Source organism: Erpetoichthys calabaricus, chromosome 2 (genome assembly GCF_900747795.2).
Source record: "Erpetoichthys calabaricus chromosome 2, fErpCal1.3, whole genome shotgun sequence".
Classification (NCBI taxonomy): domain Eukaryota; kingdom Metazoa; phylum Chordata; class Cladistia; order Polypteriformes; family Polypteridae; genus Erpetoichthys; species Erpetoichthys calabaricus.
This window is the reverse complement of record NC_041395.2, coordinates 277617622-277642573: the sequence shown is the minus strand read 5'-3', so window position 1 is coordinate 277642573 and position 24952 is coordinate 277617622. Positions and strand designations below refer to the sequence as shown.

The 24952-nt window shown below is 37.6% G+C and overlaps 1 protein-coding gene across 1 annotated transcript in view; it reads right to left on the bottom strand.

The window, feature by feature from the left end:
- The window catches only part of chuk (component of inhibitor of nuclear factor kappa B kinase complex), a 74312-nt gene that overhangs the window by 5950 nt on the left and 43410 nt on the right, over positions 1-24952 (bottom strand). The window contains exons 9-21 of the mRNA XM_028795589.2: positions 20871-20978; positions 19974-20109; positions 18288-18482; positions 16943-17045; positions 16700-16823; positions 15547-15698; positions 15107-15168; positions 14605-14714; positions 9581-9630; positions 9338-9440; positions 8847-8994; positions 7243-7391; positions 115-211 (exon numbers count right to left, since the gene is read on the bottom strand). Coding sequence (XP_028651422.1) covers positions 115-211; positions 7243-7391; positions 8847-8994; positions 9338-9440; positions 9581-9630; positions 14605-14714; positions 15107-15168; positions 15547-15698; positions 16700-16823; positions 16943-17045; positions 18288-18482; positions 19974-20109; positions 20871-20978 — 1537 coding nt within the window. The remainder of the gene's footprint in view (positions 1-114; positions 212-7242; positions 7392-8846; positions 8995-9337; positions 9441-9580; positions 9631-14604; positions 14715-15106; positions 15169-15546; positions 15699-16699; positions 16824-16942; positions 17046-18287; positions 18483-19973; positions 20110-20870; positions 20979-24952) is intronic.

Sequence of the window (24952 nt, the reverse complement as noted above, 5' to 3'; positions counted from 1 at the left end):
CTACAAACTTTCTTTGGCAGAAATCAAAAAATAAAATTTCTTTACAAGCTATAAACCAGGCTTGTGTAATTTACTGATGATATTGCTAAAAGGCTTTCCTGTTTGCCAGCTTACCATTATACTCTTTGTCTGTTCCTCTTCTTCCTGAATCAAACCTGTTAACTGACTCAGGAACTTCTGGTTTTCTTGTAGTAAATGTGTCACAGTGTCACTATAGAATAAATCACAACATAAATAAACACACCATACTACAAATATGAGAAAAAATGAATACAAAAATAATAATAAAACAGTTTACGTAAAATGGCTTTTGTAAATTGCCTCGAGTAATAGAATCTAATACATTTTTAGAATCATTAAAAATATTTCAAAATAACTTCTAAAGGGTAATTCGCTCCTTACAAGGGTCCCTGAACTAGAAGCATCTGTTGAAATAACATTGTGAAGGGTGCCTTAAGTAAATCTTAAAATTAAAGGTGGGCTCCTATGAACAAACTTCTAAGGATGTCATTTATTGATTACCTTGCAAAGTTAAAATCTGAAGCAAGTATTTGCAGCATTTCACAGGAAATAGGATTTTAAGTCATTATCATCAAAAGTGACTGAAGCAAATTAACGTTAAATTTGACACTACAATGTAGTGAGGGGAGGTTTAAGCAGGTCACTATTGCTGGGCTCAACAGTAATTAGTAAACATTAAGCTTGGTGATGAATATTCCATTTTAAGAACTTTACGTAGATCTTGTTATGAAATGGCCATGCCCTGTCTTTATTTAGTAATTCTGAAAGATCTGATGGGAATGGCAATTCAAATAATTACCCAAAGCAACATTTAAAAAATGAGCATAATGTAATCTATCAAATTTCCTTACTTTCACAAAATTACAACAATGTATTAGAATGCCCCATTTTATTAACTGGCTCATAAGAACATTCATAAATTTAGAATCAATACATTTGAAGGTTGTCCTGTCCAGCTTTAATTTCATTCTTGCACCCAGTGGTGCAAGCATAAGTTTTGCCTCTCTTTGAAATGGATGGAGTAAGAGGGTTCAGTACAACAGATGTCTGGATGGACCTTCGCAGGTGCAAATGTATGCTTGCTCGAGTCAGAAATAAATATTTGGTAGTCTGTCAATCTAATAAACAATTGTTACCTTCACTGCAGACCTCAAAAACTTACAAAATAATAAAAATGATTATAAAGTAAATAAAGTATTAAAGGTCCCCTCCCATGAAATATAAACTGCTGGAAAGCTAAAAAGCTACAGACATGCATGTTCCAAAACTAAACTCAAATGAACTCAAAAAATTATGTATACAGTATCTATAGGCAATAAACTCAAGGAATACAAATAGGGGATTGAAATTCACAAAAAACTGGAACTGGTATATTTGAATGCAACCATGTTATTCTTTCATTTTATCTTTCTGCTGCCCAGGATTCTGGGAAATCCATGTTTATCCGAGGTAACTGGAGTATAGCAGGAATTAGCTCTTAAATAAAAAGCCAACCAATCAAGAGACACACTAGCAAGCATGCCCAAAAATTTGGAAATACCTTGTACTAAAATGGCTCTGAACAAACAAGAACCCTTGAAATAAACCCATAAAAAAGACCATCAGATCATGCAGACTCTACAGAGAAAATGTTCCAGTTTGGAGTGGGATTTTCTACACTGCCACCACAGTTAATATTTATTTCAAAAACAGAAACTAATTTTAAAAGTGAACTGCGGGATTAGTTTCCTCCTAGGTCCTAGGTATAGATAGTACCAGGCCTTCTTGGAGTCACTGGAGGGGATCCTGGAAAGGGTCCCAGCAGGGGACTCCATAGTTCTGCTTGGAGACTTCAATGCTCACGTGGGTAATGTTGGAGTCGCCTGAAGAGGAGTGACTGGGAGGAATGGCCTTCCTGATCTAAACCCGAGTGGTGTTTTGTTATTTCTGTGCTAGGCACTGTATTCATAACAAACACCACGTTCAAATATAAAGGTGGCTCGTAAGTGTACTTCTCTAATCTATGATGGATTTCATCAGTTGTGAGGGTGTACGTTCTGGATACTAATGTGAAGAAATGGACAAAACATTCAACTGATCACCGCCTGGAAACCTCTGTCCAGAAAATTTTCAACTCCAACTGCAGAAAGAGCTCTTCCAACATTCCGGGGGAGGCTGGGGACATAAAAGTCCAAACGGGCCTTGTTCAAAGCCTCAGTTGCGAAAGTGGCTGCGAAGAGGTGCCTCTTGAGATAGCAACCCAAGGACCCAATGAAGGACACTAGGTCACTAGACACTGAAGGATGCCACACGGCTGAAAATGGAGGCTTTCCATGTATGGCCAAAATGAGCTTTCTCCTCAGAGAGGCTGGACACTCCTTAGAGATAGTGTGAGAAGTGCACACATCCGGGAGAGGCTCAGAGTAGAGCCGCTGTCCCTTTGAATTAACCATTCAAGCTGGTTCGGGTTTCTGACACAGATGGCGCCTGGACATCTCCCCATGGAGTTTTACTGGCACGATCAGCTGGAAGGAGACCCCAGTGAAGATCCAAAGCTCGCTGGGAGGATTGTATCTCCCAGATCACCTGGGAATATCTTAGGATCCCACAGTATGAGCTGGCAAGTGTGACTGGGGAAAAGGGCAGATAGGCTTCAGTGCTAAGATTTTTGCCCCCATGATCTAGCTTCGGATAAGCAGTGGAAAATGGATGGATGGATGGATGGGTGATTTCTCCTTTTATTTTTAATTGTGTCTATAAATTTCTGTGTTGGTTTATTCTTATAGTCCACTCAATTTTTATTGCAATACAAAATTCAATTTATACTGTATATGTCTTAAGTAAAGAAATGAACAAACACCTCATGTTGGATTTGACACGCTTATGTTGTTTAAAATGTAACCCAGCCACAAGGGATGCACAAACCAGTGTGTTTCTTCGTGCCGGTCCTAAGCCCGGATAAATGGGAAGGGTTAAGTCGAGAAAGGCATCCGGTGTAAAATTTTGCCAAATCAATATGCGGAAAACAATACAAATTTCCATACCGGATCGGTCAAGCCCCGGGTTAACAACAACCGCCACCAGTACTATTAGCCAACAGGGTGCTGGCAGAAATTGGGCTACTGTTGGCCGAAGAAGAAGAGGGGGGGGAGACGTGTCCAGAGGCAGGGGGAGATGAGAAAGGTAAAGAGAGTGGAACTGAGGGTAGGAACTTTGAATGTTGGCAGGTAAAGGGAGAGAGTTAGCAGAAATTATGGAGAGAAGGAAGGTTGATATATTGTGCGTGCAAGAGACTACATTGAAGGGGAGTAAGGCCAGGTGGATCAGAGGTGGATTCAAATTGTTCTATCATGGTGTGGATAGGAGGAGAAATGGAGTAGGAGTTATTCTGAAGGAACAGCATGTCAAGAGTGTTTTGGGGGTGAAAAGAGTGTCACAGAGTGATGATTATGAAGCTGGAAATTGGCGGTGTGATGATGAATGTTGTTAGTGCATATGCACCGCAAGTTGGCTGTGCAATGAATGAGAAAGAAGATTTTTGGATTGAGTTGGATGAAGTGATGAACAGTGTACCCAAGGTACAGAAAGCGGTGATTGGAGCGGATTTCAATGGACATGTTGGTGAAGGGAACAGAAGAGACGAGGAGGTGATGGGTAGGTATGGTGTCAAGGAGAGGAATGAAGAAGGTCAGAGGATAGTGGATTTTGCCAAAAGGATGGACATGGCTGTGCTGAATGCGTATTTTAAGAAGAGGGAGGAACATAGGGTTTACGTACAAGAGTGGAGGAAGATGCACACAAGTAGATTACATCATATGCAGAAGAGTTAATCTGAATGAGATTGAAGGCTGCAAAGTGGTGGCAGGGGAAAGTGTAGTTAAGCAGCATAGGATGGTGGTCTGTAGGGTGACGTTGGAGATCAAAAAGAGGAAGACAGTGAGGGCAGACTGCAAGGTTGTGTTTATGGAGAAGGTGAGACAGGCACTGGGTGGTAGTGAAGAATTACCAGACAGTTAGGAAACTACAGCAGATGTAGTAAGGGTGACAGCAAGAAGGGTGCTTGGCATGAAGGAAGTAAAGGAAACCTGGTGGTGGAATGGAGAAGTACAGGAGAGTATACAGAGGAAGAGGATGACAAAGACGTGGGATAGTCAGAGAGATGCAGAAAATAGACAAGAGTACAAGGTGATAAGGCACAAGGTGAAGAGAGAGGTGGCGAAGGCTAAAGAAAAGGCATATGATGAGTTGTATGAGAGGTTGGACACTAAGGAGGAAGAAAAGAACCTGTACCGATTGGCTAGACAGAGGGACCAAGCTGGGAAAGATGTGCAGCAGGTTAGGGTAATAAAGGATAAAGATGGAAATGTACTCACAAGCGAGGAGAGTGTGTTGAGCAGATGGAAAGATTACTTTGAGAGGCTGATGAATGAAGAGAACGAGAGAGAGAAGAGGTTGGATGATGTGGAGATGGTGAATCAGGAAGTGCAACAGATTAGCAAGGAGGAAGTAAGGACAGCTATGAAGAGGATGAAGAATGGAAAAGCCGTTGGTCCAGATGACATACCTGTGGAAGCATGGAGGTGTTTAGGAGAGATGGCAGTGGAGTTTTTTAACCAGATTGTTTAATGGAATCTTGGAAAGTGAGAGGATGCCTGAGGAGTGGAGAAGGAGTGTACTAATGCCGATATTTAAGAATAAAGGGGATGTGCAGGACTGTAGTAACTACAGGGGGATAAAATCAATCAGCCACAGCATGAAGTTATGGGAAAGAGTAGTGGAAGCTAGGTTAAGTGGACCATCTTTGTGGACCTGGAGAAAGCATATGACAGGGTGCCTCGAGAGCAGTTGTGGTATTGTATGAGGAAATGAGGAGTGTCAGAGAAGTATGTAAGAGTTGTATAGGATATGTATGAGGGAAGTGTGACCATGGTGAGGTCTGCAGTAGGAGTGACCGATGCATTCAAAGTGGAGGTGGGATTACATCAAGTATCGGCTCTGAGCCCTTTCTTATTTGCAATGGTGATGGACAGGTTGACAGACGAGATTAGACAGGAATCCCCATGGACTATGAAGTTTGCTGATGACATTGTTATCTGTAGCGAGAGTAAGGAGCAGGTTGAGGAGACCCTGGAGAGGTGGAGATATGCTCTAGAGAGGAGAGGAATGAAGGTCAGTAGGAACAAGACAGAATACATGTGTGTAAATGAGAGGAAGGTCAGTGGAATGGTGAGGATGTAAGGAGTAGAGTTGGCAAAGGTGGATGAATTTAAATACTTGGAATCAACAGTACAGAGTAATGGGGATTGTGGAAGAGACATGAAAATGAGTGCAGGCAGGGTGGAATGGGTGGAGAAGAGTGTCAGGAGTGATTTGTGACAGACGGGTATCAGCAAGAGTGAAAGTGAAGGTCTACAGCAGTGGTCCCCAACCTTTTTGACAGCAAGGACCACTTTATTAGATGCAAAATTTTCCACGGACCGGTCGGGGTGTGTGTGTGTGTGTGTGTGTGTGTGTGTGGGGGGGGGGGGGGGGGGGGGGGGGGGGGGGGGGGGGGGGCGGGGGGGCAATTTTATACACAATTTACATAACATTTCTTTTATTATTAAGTTATTAAGCAGTTCGCATACGTTTGCAACCTGAGATTTTTCTTCTTTTTTTGCATATAACAAAGACATAATACTTTGCATTTGCCATTCCAACAGATTGCAATCACAAACATTAACACTGTTATCGTTTTTTTCGTGTCTGCCGTTTCTATAGGAGGGTGACAATGAGTTAAATTCCAATGGATGTTTTTCAAATGTTGACAAGCAATAAGCAAAAGGAATCAATGAAAACCACAGACAACAAAAACAGCAAAAAAAAAAACAGTATGAGGAAAGTTCGAAGAAAGAATTTTTTTTTTACAATGTTTCTGTTTGGGGATCGTTGTGCAAACGTGCACATCTGAGCTGCGACCACAGAACTAACTGCTCTGTGGATGATTCATTCAGGCATTTCAAGGTCACTTCATTGTAATCAAAGCATCTGCTGAATGTACTTCGTAGTAACGCGATTTCTATACACTCGTGTCATATGGGGAAAATGTCGGGACCGTAACAATACTTTGTTGTAATACTCTCTCACCTCGGTCTCTCTCCTCTCTCAGCACCGCTGCGAAGCCCCGCCCACCAAGCGTTCTGAAAAGTCTGAGTGAGTCTCCGTTGCTGGCAGTTCTCTCGCGGCCCGGCTGTCAGACGGCTGCAGCCCGGTAGTGGGTCGCGGACCGGTGGTTGGGGACCACTGGTCTACAGGACGGTAGTGAGACCAGCTATGTTATATGGGTTGGAGACAGTGGCACTGACCAGAAAGCGGGAGACAGAGCTGGAGGTAGCAGAGTTAAAGATGCTAAGATTTACATTGGGTGTGACAAGGATGGACAGGAGTAGAAATGAGGACATTAGAGGGTCAGCTCAAGTTGGACGGTTGGGAGACAAAGTCAGAGTGGGGAGATTGTGTTGGTTTAGACATGTACAGAGGAGAGATGCTGGGTATATTGGGAGAAGGATGCTAAGGATAGAGCTGCCAGGCAACAGAAAAAGAGGAAGGCCTAAGAGAAGGTTTATGGATGTGGTGAGAGAGGACATGCAAGTGATGGGTGTAACAGCAAGATGCAGAGGACAGAAAGGTATGGAAAAAGATGATCCGCTGTTGCGATCCCTAACAGGAGCGGCCGAAAGAAGAAGATGTTTTTTAAAATGTATCAATATTTTTATGTACTGTAGTATAATTAACAATATGCATCATCACAAGGTTTTCCAAAGGGTAAATAAGCTTAAAATGCAAACAAGCCTTATATGTTGATGTATACAGTATGTCATAAAAATACAAAGCCTTCTATAACTCTTACAAACATAAATCACAAAGCAGAGTCCTACAGAGTAAAGAACAAAAGAGGAAAAACACATCTAAACAGACATGGCCTTTAATTAAGAGCAGGAATTTATCTCTGGTTATATAACTGTCCTGAAAGACAAAGTTTGAAAAGCATTTTTTTTCTTCAAGTACTGCAGAAATGTTTGTTAATAAGGTTCATGGACAATAATATGAATCCCAGAGCCTGTGTGTATTGACTTTAACATGTGTGTGATTTTAACCAACATTAATAAAATGTAGGTTATATGCTATTGAATGTTATTTCTGTATACAATGTGTAACTGAAAAATTACTAACTACTAAAGCCTTTAGCTTTAATATTTTTACCTTTCACTTGGCCTAGATAGGGAAGAGAGGGGATGAGGTGCATTTACATTGGCATTAGCGGCATGCCCTTGCTGGGTCCACTGCAACATCTGTGACGAACTGGAGGGTTCAGGGACTGGAGCTGGAATTGGTCGAGTTGAACTTTGAGCCTAAGACAATTCACAGAATAAAAGTTTAGTTAAGACAGACAAAAAAAAAAGCATGTGCGAAACTGTAAGAGCAACAATGGCCAAATGGATACAAATAAACGTAGGCAGTAATATGCAAAAAATAACATTACACATACACCCAATGAGCAAATTATCAGGAAGAATATACTAATTCTGGGTAGTGCCTCATTTTGCTCTCAAAACAGCCACAGTTCTTCATTGCATGGATTCTATAAGATGTTCACAACTTTCCTTTGAGATTCTGGTCCATATTGACATTATTGACATGATTGCAATTCTGCAGATTTGTCAGCTGTACAATCATGCTGAAAAGATCCCTTTCTACCACATTTCAAAGGTGTTCCATTGGACACAGACATGGTGACTGAGAAGGCCACAGAAAAATACTGATTTCACTTTTTGGTTCATGCGTCCTGTTTCAACCAAATTCTGCATTGTCACCTGGTGCATTTTAATGCTGGAAGTAGCCATTAGAAGATGGGTAAATCATGGCCATGAAGGGATGCACACGATCAGCAACAATACTCAAATAAGCTGTAGCATTCATGCGATGATTGATTGGTATTAACGGGCCCACAGTGTACCACTGCTCCCACCAGCCTCGACTGTTGACAAATGGTGGGTTGGGTGCATGGATTCATGGCTAATGCTGCCAAATTCTGATTCAACCATCTGTGTGCCTCTGCAGAAATCAAGATTCATCAGACCAGGCAATGTTTTTCTAGTCTTCAGCTGTCCAGTTTGTGGAGTCTTTGCCCACTGCACATCATTATGCATTCTGAGATAATTTTCTCCTCACCACAATTGTACACAGTGGTTATCTGAGTTACTGTAGCTTTTCTGTCAGTACAAACCAGTCTGGCTATTTTCCTCTGACCTCTCACATCAGCAAGGAGTTTTCCTCTGCATGACTGCCACTCACTGTATGTTTTTGCTTTTTTTTTTTTTTTTTTTTAACACCATTCTGAGCCAACTCTAGAGCACCATTTATTGGGATACGGAAAATATATGATATTGTAAAAGAATGAAAGAGGGAGTCAGAAGACAAAATGTACATAGTTGTAAAAATAAGAATCGGGTGGATAAAAGTGCAATCAAAATATGGGACTGCAAACTGGAGGATGAAATTATACAGGCTGAGTCTAGACAAATGGCACCAAGCCAAGATGGTAAATTTTACCTCACACAATTATTTTAGTGACCAAATATATCTTCTGAAAAACTACAGAAAAACAGACTATTTACCAAACAAAGGACAATAATGTTTAGTTTTCTTGTTAAAAACAAGCAACAATGCAAGCAACAAACTGCATTCCATACAATTAATGAAATATAAAAACTGTCAAATTTAAACTATTTTCAGTTCTACCCTACTCAAAAATATTTCACACCTGCAAAAAATGTAATTTTAAGTAAAAGGTCAATTGTACTTACACAAGCAATTTTTAACAAGTGCCAGAATTCTCTTTGCCTCTTTGCTTGCATTTGCATTACACTGTTGTCTGCTTCCTTGATATTTTCGAGAGCTTTTTCAATTTTTGGAAACAAATCAATAATCTTTTGCTTGCTTGAAAGAATCTTACTATGAAGAGAAAAATTAAATATTCTACATATAAACCAGCTTTCAAACTTTCAAAGCACTCATTTAAAGAAAATTTTTTATCTTCTGTATTTATTCTTTTTGTATTTCTGGACTTGTTCTTAATAAATAGATGATAATTTTGTGCTTATATTTAATTACATTTATATTAACTATAGCCTTGGCTCAGAGATCTGACATAAGAAGATATAAAGGGAGATTTTTGCTGTGTATTATCCGATTTACAAACACAGCTAAAACAGATGTAAAATAAAAGTAAATTTAATTTGAAGCACGCATAGTAAAAAGCCCTGAATATGTTAAATTAAAAAAATGTATATTTTACCTTAAATGAGAAAAAAGGTCCTTTAACACCTTCTCTTGACTCTGAATTGCCTGTATAACGACTTTTACCATATCTGCACTGTCACTATAACCAGGCTGGGATTCTGTAATATAAAGGTCAAAAAGTGAGAAATAAACCTAAATAAATTATTTAATGAATAACAATGCTAAAAAGTAACCATTCTGCATAACAGAAAAGAGGCTTTTACAAACCTTCACTTACGAAAATTTGGATTTACAGTACCTTTACATTTCTCTTTTAGACGCTTATATAATTCAATAGCTTTTTCTTCACTGCAGCAAAAAAAACAAAAAAAAAAAAACAAAATTAAATAGCTTATTACAATTAAACTCCATATTCTAAAGTCTACAGGACGGTAGTGAGACCAGCTATGTTATATGGGTTGGAGACGGTGGCACTGACCAGAAAGCAGGAGACAGAGCTGGAGGTGGCAGAGTTAAAGATGCTAAGATTTGCACTGGGTGTGACGAGGATGGATGGGATTAGAAATGAGTACATTAGAGGGTCAGCTCAAGTTGGACAGTTGGGAGACAAAGTCAGAGAGGCGAGATTGCGTTGGTTTGGTCATGTGCAGAGGAGAGATGCTGGGTATATTGGGAGAAGGATGCTAAGGATAGAGCTGCCAGGGAAGAGGAAAAGAGGAAGGCCTAAGAGAAGGTTTATGGGTGTGGTGAGAGAGGACATGCAGGTGATGGGTGTAACAGAGCAAGATGCAGAGGACAGAAAGATATGGAAGAAGATGATCCGCTGTGGCAACCCCTAACGGGAGCAGCCAAAAGAAGAAGAATCCCAGTGTACTGTATTTATTGTTTTGCGTACAATACATACATTCAAGTTGTATTTCTTATATGCAGGCACCAGAACAGAATTTTTATTTGTGTTTGGTCTCTCAGTATGATATGACAATGGACTTTATGCAAATGGTTGTTGATTTGCTTTCACATCTTACACATAACATTAAGATGCATCTTTGTAGTGATAAAGCATGTAAAAGTGATTATGTGTTAAGCAAAAACTTTTCTTGTAACCCTCTGTGTACCAGAGAATAGGCTATGCCTGCTCTACTGGCAGTATACCAGGTCGTAATCAGTATAAACAACAATGAATGTTACTGCATGAGCTACATGCATATTAGTGACAGGCTGTATCTGCAAGGCCAAAAAAACAAGTTTGCACTACCAGGTCTATGAGTGAAGCGATGAGCTAGTGTTAGGTTCAAGGACATAAAGTAAGTTGTGGTTTATACTGTGTTCCATTTAAACTGGGAAGTTGAAATTTCCAAGTTCTGAGTAGGACATTTCAACTGGAATGCTTCCACAAGTTGAATATCCTACTTGGAGAATCTAAGTGCCTCACAATCCCTGACTTCAAAATCTTAGATGGTTTCACCACACATCAACAGAAATGAAAGCTGTAGTATTACACTATTTGTTAGCAATTCTGTCTATTTAGGTATCATTAAATCAGTAGAAGAAGACACAGTACTCTCCAATTTCTATCTGAGTACATGTTGCTACGTTTCGATGCGGAAAATACAATGTAATGCGTTTTTATCAGCTTGTTCAGTAGTTGTCTGTATTCTGAAAGAGCAAGCTCAATAGATTTTCCTGGAGGCATGTATATTGATTTTTTGAATGTTTTACTGGCACATGGTCAGCACAGATGTGATGTCATTCCCAGTTCCGACATCCGATGTATGGGGTAAATGAACGTAGTATTAACCAGGATTGGTCCAAGGATATGAGACCTGAAAATGACAGTCAAGTCACTATTATGCCCCATTGGTTGAGGTGCAGCAGGTAAACAAAAAAGCAGTATAAATTCAGAGCTATACAGACTATGCCAGATCTGAGACAGGATAGCTCATAACATGAAAGAGATATCTAGGCACAACGGCTGTCTAGACTCCTAGCAAGAATAGCTGCTATACACCCAGGTTGGACTGATGTAATTTGTCATACTCATTTGCTTAGCTTCTGCTCTGGGATCATTAAGAACCTTAAATTATAGAATGTTTATCTATAATGTGTAAATTAAAACCTGGTGTCATAGATAGATATAAGATAATGGGAAAAGTTTTTAGCTGCAGTAGCAGTCAATCCTAAGAGCGACCACAAGTGCAGCTGTAGACTGCATCTGTACCTTCAGGGTAAGCTGGCAAGTATAAAACATACAAAGACTATAGTGTGGATTTAGGACACACTGTTCAAGTCTATTTAAGAGAGAGTATGAAAGTGAGAATAGGGTAACACTATAGGACCACTATATGATAGAGAAACTAAATAAAAAAAAAATAAAAAATGACAAACGTTTTCTGTTGCAAAAGGTATGTTATCTGAAAGGAAGTGCCTGGTAGTAAATCAAATTGCTGCAAGTTGTTTGGTATTCTTGACTAGACGCAGCTGGAAACACTCACAGGCTAGAAGGCCTGTAAAGTCAGAGGATTAATGAAGAGTGCATTGAGATTTCACTTTAGTTCACTATTTCAACCGATGGCAAGGCTCTAACTCATAACACTTTCTAAGGATCAATGACAACAGTAGATCAAAATCAATCTCTTAGAAACAGAGCAAATGCTTGATAAATACTAGAGCTCAGATTTTCAAAGTTTATCCTCTTTAAACATATCAATCCATCCATTTTCCAACCCACTGAATCCGAACATAGGGTCACGGGGGTCTGCTGGAGCCAATCCCAGCCAACACAGGGGACAAGGCAGGAACCAATCCCGGGCAGGGTGCCAACCCACCGCAGGACACACACAAACACACCCACACACCAAGCACACACTAGGGCCAATTTAGAATCGCCAATCCGCCTAACCTGCATGTCTTTGGACTGTGGGAGGAAACCGGAGCGCCCGCAGGAAACCCATGCAGACACGGGGAGAACATGCAAACTCCATGCAGGGAGGACCCGGGAAGCAAACCCGGGTCTCCTAACTGCGAGGCAGCAGCGCTACCACTGCGCCACCGTGCCGCCCTCTTTAAACATATCAACATTTCTAATGACACACACATGAACAGGTGGAATTCCACCATCCAAAATATGATTACTTTCAAAACTTAGAATTAAATTAAATTGTAAATGGTTTGGAAACCTGTTGCTGCACTGGTCTCTGCAACGGGGAAGGGAATCAGCACCTGGTTCTCTCTTGGTTAAGCCTGGCTTATTCCTTACTGGTAAGGCATTCCAGTTGCCCAAGTCAAGAACTTTAATTGTCTAGAAGTTGTGCTCTTGAATGAGTGTAAATCACTAGATTGTTCAATGAATTAACGCAGCTACAGTACTACTATAAATGTTTATCCTGGGGCATGATAGTGAAACTAGAGGTAAGTCCTCACACAGATCTTTCGATTTGCTGATCTAGCCTCCAGGCACCCATTTGGTGAAAGCCAAGGTATAGACCCCACACATGCTGTAGCAATTACATCTACAGACTGGTCTAAGGATGCCTTGAATAAAAAAAGATAATAGTATTTTAGTAACTTAGGCTTTAATACTTCCAATCGTCTCTACACCTTTTTATTATTTGAAGGTGCATAATATATTTTGAGGTTGAGAGGAGACTATATAACTGAACCAGTTTAAACACTATCAAAACATTGGGGACATTGATCAAAAAGAAAAATAGTTTTAAACTACTGAAAGATAACAACAAACATATTTAAAGTTCAGTATACTGACTCTGGCTACAAAAACTGATTTAATGTCACAGTTGTCCAATGGAAAAATGTCTTCCACTTGAAAATATATTGAGGATTCTAAAAAGAGAATTTTGAAATTTCACACGTTTGTTTCTTCAGTGTCTTTGAAGAGAAATGATTAACTAATGTATCATGGAAGCATGGACAAGGCTGTTAAGTTTTTAAATATGTAGTAACTGATGCACTGAACAAACAGATCTTTCTCTTGTACTCATTTCAGATGGGTTGATTTGGAACTACAGTAATCCCTCGCTATATCACGCTTCGCCTTTCGCGGCTTCACTCCATCGCGGATTTTATATGTAAACATATTTAAATATATATCGCGGATTTTTCGCTGCTTCGCGGGTTTCTGCGGACAATGGGTCTTTTAATTTCTGGTACATGCTTCCTCAGTTGGTTTGCCCAGTTGATTTCATACAAGGGACGCTATTGGCAGATGGCTGAGAAGCTACCCGGCTTACTTTTCTCTCTCTCTTGCGCTGACTTTCTCTGATCCTGACGTAGGGGGATTGAGCAGGGGGGCTGTTCTCACACCTAGACGATATGGATGCTCGTCTAAAAATGCTGAAAGATTATCTTCACGTTGCTATCTTTTGTGCAGCTGCTTCCTGAAACGACATGCTGCTCGGTGCTTTGCATACTTAAAAGCACGAAGGGCACGTATTGATTTTTTTATCTGTCTCTCTCTCTCTCTGCTCCTGACGGAGGGGGTGTGAGCTGCTGCCTTCAACAGCTTTGTGCCGCAGTGCTTCGCATACTTAAAAGCCAAACAGCCCTATTGATTTGTTTGCTCCTTTGAACAGGAAGATATGTTTGCATTCTTTTAATTGTGAGACTGAACTGTCATCTCTGTCTTGTCATGGAGCACAGTTTAAACTTTTGAAAAAGAGACAAATGTTTGTTTGCAGTGTTTGAATAACGTTCCTGTCTCTCTACAACCTCCTGTGTTTCTGCACAAATCTGTGACCCAAGCATGACAATATAAAAATAACCATATAAACATATGGTTTCTACTTCGCGGATTTTCTTATTTCGCGGGTGGCTCTGGAACGCAACCCCCGCGATGGAGGAGGGATTACTGTACTCACTATTGATCAAAAAGAACATTTCTAGTAATTTATTTTAAAAATTGACAAAAATGCCAATAAAATCTGATACTAGTGGCATCACTGAATAAAAATATAAAATTTAAACAGACAAGCTGCCTATGGCCTCTCTTATTTAAACATTGAAAAATTCTTTCACAGGTTTGTTCAAGTTAGATGCAAATTGGACTTAAAAAGATTATGAGCCAGAACCTGCACTGACTTTGATTGACTGTAATCCTCGTTATGTTGTTCCGTTCATGCCATTATTACACTTTTGAACCAAATTTATGTAAAATCTTTTCATTTTTGCCCTTGAGTGCCTCCTTCTGCATTAAATAAATATGGGTAACTAATGATATAAAATAAATTTTATATACTGATAACAGAAATGATAAATACTAGAAGAACAATTAAGAAAAGGGAATTAATAGGTCAGTTGGTCACTTACAGCTCTTCCATGACATCATTTTGCCTTCTGGCATAAGGACTTCTCTGAAGTTCAACTATTTCTGAATGAAGAGACATTATTTCTTCATCTAAGTGGCTGACCTCTGCAACCTTTATGAAAGGGTAGCAAAACAAATATATTTAAAAATATATACTAACACATGCAAATGTGGTTAGTGAAAGGCATTAAAATACAGCCTGTAGTCACTTTTCTAAAGTATATAAAGTGGGCAATACGACATTTATTAATTGAAAAGAAATATACCTATTAAATATTGTGGCCACAGGTGGACTTCACTTTGAGTGGTTAAAAACATTCTTGTATTCTTAAAGGTTACTGTTTTCTGGTTAATACCATTCATGGTAACCTTTATGCTGTATATCATAAAAGATTTATCATTGGCACTTAGTTTTATAAAGGGATTTGTAACAAAATTACGGTATACTTAAAATAGGTTTGTAACAATATTTTGTAATCATATAATTAAAATAAAGAAAACAACCTGTGCAAAGGCATCTGCTTTCTCTTCATTCTCTTGCCACGCCTTTAACATCTTTTCAGAAGCTTTGAAAATCAAAATATATGTTTTATTTAATTCACAAGAGAAAAAAAGATTTAAAGCTTTACATTTTTTTCCAAATAAACAGAAGCAAAACTGTAGTCTACAGAGTACAATATTAAATATTAAAAACATTATTGTAGGTGTTGAATGTTAAAAATGGTATAAAATGGAAACAGAATTTAACAGTGGCTAGTTTTACAACAAAGATGACATTTTCATTAAAATAATGAAACTGTCACAATTTCAAAGATACAGAAAATGCATAAAAAGTCACCTAAATGTTATTATTCTAAAAAAATGTAATTAGTAAGAAAGATCACTGTATTGAAACATTCACTATGTAAGTTCATTATTGTTCTTTATATTTTTAATTAACTTACATATTCCATACTGCATCTGGTCACTGTATTTCTCCAAGTCAAACTGAATGCTACTCTTAAAAAACTCCAACTTTGCCTTTAATTGCTGAGAGACTGAAAACATCAAATTCTTGAACCGTGTAAGGTTAGTGTTATACCGCAGAAGGCTTAACCTACAATTGAAAATGCACAACATTTTATAATATAGAAATCAAAATCTCCCCACCCCTCTTTCTATAGCACACACACACATTATATTATATATATCTATCTATCTATCTATATATATATCTATCTATCTATATATATATCTATCTATCTATATCTATCTATCTATATCTATCTATCTATATCTATATATATATCTATATATATATATATATATATATATATATATATATATCTATATATATATATATATATATATATATCTATATCTATATATATATATCTATATATATATATATATATATATATATATATATATATATATATATATATATATATATATATATATATATATATTATATATATATATATATATATATATATATATATATATATCTATATATATATATATATATATATATATATATATATATATATATATATATATATAATATAATGTGTGTGTGTGTGCTAGAGAAAGAGGGGTGGGGAGATTTTGACACACACATTATATATATACACTTGTATGTATATTATCCCAATCCCAATATTCAAAGGTATGTAAACTTTTGATCAGTCCCATTTGTTAGTTATCATTAGGAGTTAAAAAGGACATACCCAATTATGTGATGACAAATTGCTTTGACTGAGCACACTCCCTAATTAAAAGAAAAGCTTTCTGCATGGTTACTTATACTTTCCAAATAATGGCCAATATTTCACAGATTCTGAAGAGGAAAATATACTTATGAGCACAACTGTATATACACACAAACTACATATATCTGAACTGATGTATACAGTATATTATACACACACACACACACACACACACACACACACACACACACACACACACACACAGAGTCAGTGTATATGCATGTGAAAATAGCGAAATGCATTTGAAATGTAACTTTTTGAAATATAGCAATGTCACTGTATGGGAATATTTTATAAATTAAAAAAAACATAAAAATTAAATAAAATCAACATATTATTTACATACATTGCTGCACGCTGTCCTTGAAAAAGTCTGCTATAATCTTCTTTAAGACCACAGATATAACCTACAGCATCTCCCCAACCTTTTCTCAGTGTTTTGATAGGAAACTGTTTTTTGGACTCCCTCACTATATTTAAGAAAAAAAAAATACATATATCAACTTAAGAATGTTTGAATTAAAAATTTTAAAGACACTCATGAATAAATTACAAAAATATGTCATTTTTTAAATATAGATTATCTTACCAATATAATTCACATAATCTGGGAGTTTACGGTCAGCAAAAGGTCCAGGGTATACAGTAAGGCTTCTGTCAAACAAGTAAACAATATAGCTATCCCAGCCTCTCTAAAAAAACAAAAAAAAAAAACAGATAACGCTTTAAATATAAAATCATCAAATGTGTGGAGAAAGTAGGCATTGCCCCATTTTGGTTATCTGGGGTGTACAAGAACATACTTTATAAAGAAATACAGAAGCTGACCTGCCACCCCAGCAACCAACACATTCTAGAGGGACACATAATTGAGTGGTTGAGCTTCTCTGTAGATCTACAATATGACATTTACTCAGCTTGCTTTCTGAATTTCAGCTGTGCACCTCCCCAAAAATGTGACTATACTTCACATCAACGTGAAATGTACACAAACCCTATGACTTTGATTGGGCAATCTGGTAACTACGTATTTCCTGAAGTGCGTTCCATTTGTGTTCCACTATTCTGAAGTAAACATTTAGCAGATCAAGGAAGGACTTGAAGAAGTTAGATACTTCATCACAACACTACAAAAACAGCCAAATGGCAGCCAATTTGTGGTGCGAAATATCAGCTAACACTGGTTTGGAAGACGGTGAATGTATGAAATAGCTTAAAAATGTGAGGTATAAATATGGTAGTCCTAGAGAGCAAAAGGTTTTTTTTGTCCTGGCTGGCATCACTTTTAATGGATCATTCACTTTTCTTACGGTTCAAACATCGACAATTAGTGTTCAGGCATGTGCAGGCACAGAAATATAAACTTTTTTTGACATCATAGGCTTCTCATGTAGCTTTGGGGGTAGGCTTGACACAAAATTAGAAACCAGCCTTAAGTGGTGCCTTAAGGAAATTTATTTTAAGATCTGAATGCAAGCTGAACTCTGACTTATACTGAAGAGCACACTCATGGACATATAAGATGGATAAAAATAACACTGATATTTCTGATGAAGTTGTAAACTATTTCTGGAGTTTACATGGAGGCTACATATTGACTATATAATGGAGTATGTGAGCACTCATAAATGTGCCAAGTGATGATGTCTGGTCTAGGCAGATTTTTTCCCTTTTCGTGTATTTTTCTTTGACTTTTTGAATAAGTATGTTAAATTTTATTTATTTATTTTTTTACTTTTTCATGCTTTCTGGTTCTATACACCAAATACATATGTTTTTGCTGCATATGGCTATATATGGTAGGTCTTTGTAAATTAATAAACCTGACTGAAAACATCCAAAGAGCTATTAACTAATGTAGTGATATATCGCACATGAGACAATTTCTAAGAATGCTTCCAGGATGGAAGGGTCAACATTTAATTTAGACTTACCACTCCATCTAATACACATTGTGATGCAGGTTTCCTTGGGTCAAGTGAAATTCCTGTCTCCAGTAGTAATTCTTGATTAAGTGGAGAAATAAATGTTTCTTTTGCAATCCGTAACTGAAGAGAATGTAGACTTTCATCAGAGACCAACTGAAATGAATGGACCTTGGCAGAAGTCATATTCAAGATGTGCACCACCTGATAACAAAAATAAATTTACCACAAAGTCCTGCTACTTCAAATATATCAAAATAGAATTGGCCTCACAGTACTGTATATGAAAGTGAGGATGCACCAAAGTTCTTTTACATGTGATCACACCACATTAACTAAGGCAACAAAGTGTTTACACTGATGGATGGTTGGGGAAAAAGTTGTTTTTGTTACCCCAAATATAACTGAAAACACATTTGTGGCAAATGTAATATAATGGAATGAGAAAAGAACACAGAAATAAAAATACAGTATGCACCTGTTTAACGATATTAATGAATAAAAACAAACATGACAAAAATCGTTTGAAAGTTTCTACAGTAACTAAACAGGCACAGTAACACTTAAGAGATTACCAAAAACTTCAATGCTTCAGGGTGGCCTGATCACCTAATAACAGCAGGTATCATTTTAATCAACCAACCAGAACCTACTAGGAAATATCCTGTCTCAAGTTTTCATTCTGCTCATTCTCCACGGCATGTGAAGTAGCCAGTTAACAACTCACCAACAGTTCACTACCTCATAGGCTATTAAAAGATACACAACACACTCGGACATCATCCTGTAACAAGATGCATCTCATTACAGTGGCTCATTCTCCACGGCATGTGAAGTAGCCAGTAACAACTCACCAACAGTTCACTACCTTATAGGCTATTAAAAGATACACAACACACTCGGACATCATCCTGTAACAAGATGCATCTCATTACAGTGCTGCATTTTAAACATTAAGAGTTTATCCTAAAATTCTGAACACATCTATGTAACCATGACGGCTTATTTTTACAGGACTTGACAGATCAATGTGGAGGAACTACAATAAGGACATGTACAGTATCAATTAGGCACAGAGTACCTAAAAACGAATTTAGAAAGCCACTGTGCAGGTAGACTGACCGCTACCTGAGTTACCATACAACTGCAGTAGCAAAAGAGATATGGAATGAGGAAACAGAACATGAAATATCGGTAAGGAAATATGACTACTGAGTATTTCCTTTTATTGACGTGTGGGGTGATCTTCAGTTTATTCCTGTAATGATGTTTCCATTACCTTCTGCCACTAGTTGAAAAGTAAGGATATATTTAGGTTGAAATTTCCACTCACCTGACATGAACAAATGCATGTCCTAAACCAGAAAACAATTTCTGCTGATATCTAGTTATACTATTTATTTTTATGTTAGTAGAGTCTCAACTGACATCAAAAGAAAAAGAAAAGAAAAAAAAAAAAAGGACTGGCAAAGCTAATTCTGGGGAGGTGATAAATGACAATGTCTCAAAGTACACGCTATGGCTGTGGTGTTAAATAACTGCATTATGCAGAAAATTGAAATTAGGCAATTACAGTTCTTTTTTTTATATAAAACATCAAATAATACTACAAATAATTACTTGAGTGTGTTCAGAGGTTTCTAAAATAGATAAAAACTTTCTTCATGATGCCTAAGTTCTCTAATTCTCACTAACCTTCATGCTCAATATTTGGTCCAAAAGGAAAAAGCATTGAGGCCGCTTGGACTCAGAGGTTAAGCCACCTCCTCTTTGTACAGGATCCCACCTTAACATCAGCTGTAGCCAGTTTTCTAAAGGGTCAATGATTGCTCTGGAAGATAAATATTTAGATATAATTCATGGAAAAATAATAAGCTATTTTTTTAAATTATTCCACTTTGAGTGCAAAAATAAAATCATAGAAATGTATGCCTTTAGTACCCATTAACATGATTTTTGTCATATTTAAATAAGTGTATATACAGTAGTGCATATTACATTCAGTAAGTTACATCTTCTAAACTTTGTCTCAACAACTACCATACATTATAATATATTGTTAAATAAGCTCCATCTTTTGGTACAAGTAGACCAACAATAGGGTGAAACTTAAATCACATAAGCAATCGAGAATAGGAAATGCATTATATAAATAAAATGTTACTTCTATTATTATAACGGCATGGGAATACTGACCTGACTTTAAAACACATACATATTGGTATTTTAAAACTCCTATAGACATAAGTAGCTTTGTAAAAATACTAACATTAATATTCTGCTGGCTGTAGCATTCGATATCTGATAAGTGTAACATTCTTTTTTTTTTTACTGACCATGAACCAAAGGAAGTTTAAGTTTGTCTAACAGGGTAAGTTAATAAACCTATAGCAGCTCTTGAGCCAGAAGTACTTTGGTTTTTACTCTAGCTGAATGTATTTTATTGGATGTTAATCAGAAAAATTACTTAGACAAAAAGGAAATAAAATTTTAAAAAAATTTTGCAATACAGAAATGCATGTCAATAATATGTAAAAATGGAGACTATGAAATATTTTATGCATATACACAATGCATATAAAGAAATCATACTTGCTCAGGTTATTAGTATCTGGAAGGTGGGTGTAAAACTTGATTTCTCCGAACATATCTTCACAAGCCATGATGTCCTTTGGACCTTTGTTACGAATTTTATTATTCCTGGAGAGAAAAAATAATTGTGACTTTAATACTGCAAATATGAGGTGAGGCAAATTTAAAATGTTTTTATATTATTAGTGATGAATACATTTAAAATGGAATTCCATACCCATATAGATAACTTCTTACTCCATTCCTTTCTACTGCAAAACCAATTTTTTCCTAATTGTCTAGGGGTTTGTGCCAAAAAGGGGTCAGTTCCCTAACACTCCCCCATAAGACTTTGTGGCAGTGGCTAACTTCAGTCAAAGATGTTTAAGGAGTAAAGTGCTCAGAAAAGAGCCAAACCCATTCACCCATCTAAGGTGACTGCAATCATTACTGAAAAAAAAAACAGTTGCAAGATTGGATATCTGTGGAGAAACACATGAAATTTGCTCAGTAAGAGGTCATCATCAAAGCTGGACAGACAAGACAATAGCCATTCTGTTAAACCTCTTTTTTCTATTTGCATCATGAAAGTCTATTTGATGTTTAAAAATACAGCAATTTGTGTACTTAAATTGTTGTTACTTTCACCTTTACTGTTAAACTAGCATTACATTAATAAGGAAAAAAAAACAAATGATTGGACAAATATTTATATACAGAGTTATCAAAATGGAGAGCAAGCTATTAATATATTGTTGAATCGTTTACATCAGCACCATATATTAATTACACTCAAGAGAATGCAAAGGAACAACATGCACACTGTAATAACTAATTGTAGTGTTGACAAAACTACAGAAAAGGCTTAAATGGCCATTATAGACAAGGGTAACACCTTTTCAGCAAAATTGGTCACAACATGTAGTTTATCAAGCGCTAATGAGCATACAGTGTAGTGCAGTGCAGTGTTTCGAGAAATCAACTGCCACTGTAGTTTAGCACTGCAGGTTCATATCCCCAGGAGACTGGGCTGGAGTATTGTAGAACATTAGAACAATCTAGATGAGAACAGGCCATTCAGCCCAACAAAGCTTGCCAATCCTATCCATTTATCTTTATATATAAAAAAAAAAAAAAAAATCAAGTCTAGTTTTGAAAGTCCAACTGTCTACCACAGTGGTGCCCAACCTTTCATAATATGGGGGCCAAACTTGACTTTGCTGTGAATTTCGTGGGCCACAACGTATGCGAAAATTAAATATGGATATTTAAAATTATTCTAGTTACCGAAACGTGAGAAAAGAAATGAAAAATCAATAATTGGTGGACTCACCATCCGATGCTTATTTTATTAGTGTGATGTCTGCAGTTGTTTTTCAGAAACCAGTTTCGGAATTTTTGGGTCAAGATTTGTCACATTGATCCTTAACACAGAATGAAGATGATCATCTGTAATGCAAGAACGTGACCCGGTTTTTGCTCTCTTCATCACGGAGAAAGTTTGTTCACAAACATATGTGCTTGCAAACGCCATGGTCATTTTTAGTCCTTCCTTTCGCAAATTTGGAAAGTTCACTGGTAACAGTTCAGCATAAAACTCTGGTAGAGATTTTTCTCTAAATTTATCCTTCAGAGACGTATTGCATTGTAACTCGATCAGTTCCAGTTGTAAATCAGTTTGCGCAGTGGGAACGTCAACTGAAAACGGATTTTCAAATAAATGGATTTCACTCCCGAGGTCATGGAAATCTGCAAACCTCTCCTCAAAATTTTCACTCAGCAGCTTCAGAAGTTGGACCATTCTTCTTTTTGGGAAGTGAACGTTCATCTGTGCCTGTTGTAGTGCAGTACACGTCGGAAAATGCACCAATTGCTCCCTTTCAGCGTGTTGCATGAAAAGTCTCAATTTAGCTTGAAATGCACTTATATCCGCATACACATGGCAGATAAGCTTGTTTTTTCCTTGCAGTTTTATATTGAGTTCGTTCAAATATTGAGTTAAATCGCACAAAATTACAAAATCCCATAGCTACGAGGGATCGCTAAGCTCAGGAAATTGCTTTGATTTTTCAGTCATGAAGATATCTATCTCGTGCCGCAGGTCAAAAAACCGTTTTAACACTTTGCCTCGACTCAACCAACGAACTTCACTGTGATATTTTCTGAAAGTCCTGTGATTAAGCGCGTGTGATCTTATGAAGTTCACAGTTTTAACAACGACCTTCATAACATGTTTTAATTTCAATTGCTTTCCACAGAGATTCTGCTGTTGAATTATGCAGTGGAGCTGTAAGGGTCAAGAACCATTTGATGCGAGCACTTTTTGACTTATTCTGGAAGCCAACCCATTGTGCTGTCCAACCATGCTTTTTGCACCATCCGTAGTCACTCCTACAAGTTTACTCCAGTCGAGCCCAAGGTCGTCAATCACTTGTGATACTTCTCTGAACAAGTCTTCCCCAGTAGTTGTTCCACTCATACTTTTCATTGCCGCCAACTCCTCAGTAATTTGAAAAGTAGTGTTTGTACCACGAATAAACACCAACAATTGAGCAGTGTCTGTGACATCTGTAGATTCATCAGCAGCAATTGAAAACATTTCAAATTGACCCGCCTTCGTCTTCAGTTGCAGCAGAAGATCGCTTCCCAAATCTTCAACTCGTCTTGTGATTGTCATTCGAGACAAACTAACAGTCTCAATTGCACTCTTTTTCTCCGGGCAAAGTTCTTCTACCACTGCAAGAATGCACTTTTTCACACATTCACCTTCGGAAAAAGGTTTGGCTTCCTTACTCAATATGTGAGCAACCCAAAAACTCACTCGAACTGCTGCTTCATTTTCTTTTCTTCTATTATTAAACAGTTTTGTTAATCCACCAACCTCTTCACGCCACTTGGCAATCTTCTCTTCATGCGGCAAACTAACACATTGATCATACTTTGTTTTGTGTTTAGTTTCATAGTGTCTTTTAATATTGTGCTCCTTGAATACTGCAACCGTCTCCTTCCACTTGAGACACAGTGGTTTCTCATCTTGTTGTACAAAAAAATACAAATTTGTCCACTTCTCCTGAAAATTTCTGCACTCCGAGTCAACCTTTCGTTTCTTCCTTTCCGGCATTTTCCATGGCTACACCGATAGCACCATCCGCTCAAATCAAATGCCGAAGGCGAACTGTCTGACATGGGAAAATATCGCAATTACGATGACCCGTAGTATTTCTTGTAAGGTGCAGGGGGACGCCACACATGTTACGAAGCAAGTTTCTGCTTCATTCCTCAACGACGTTGAGTCAACGTGGTTGGTCATTATTCGAAGGTAGGAGGGGCGTGGGAAGACATACCAGACCCCATTAGCACCACAGATAAGAAAGAATTAACAAAATTTGTTCGTCTGGCTTCTGAAAACAGTTACGGTTAAGTAAAGAGCGACCCTCCGGCGCCATCAGGGATCGTCCCTGACTGAAAGTTATTCTAATATTAGCATACAGTCATACATCACTAAATAACTATGTGAATATAGGAATAAAAGAGTGGGCCATATGTAACACCTTCACGGGCCGGATATGGCCCGGGGGCCGTAGGTTGGGCATCACTGGTCTACCACACTACTTGGTAGCTTATTCCAAGTGTTTATGGTTTTCTATTTAAAGAACAAAAATCCTAATGTTTGTGTGAAATTTACACTTAACATGTTTCAAACTGTGTCGCATTGTTCTTGATGAACTCATTTTAAAATAAAAGTCTCAATCCACTGTACTAATTCCCTTCGTAATTTTAGGCAAAATCATGTCTCCTCTTAATCTTCTTTTGCTTAAACTGAAAAGGCTCTGCTCTTTTAATCCTTCTTCATAGTCCTGGAATCAGCCTAGTTGCTCATCTTTGGACTTTTTCTAGTGCTCCTAAGTCAATTTTGTAGCTTGGAGACCAAAACTGCACACAGTATTCCAGATGTGGCCTCACTAGTGCATTATAAAGCTTCAGCTTAACCTCCCTAGAGTTGTACTCTACACATTGTGCTATATAACCTAACATTCGTTTAGATTTCTTATTTCTTCTGAACACAGTCTGGAAGTTTATAGTGTAGAACATACAAACCTATC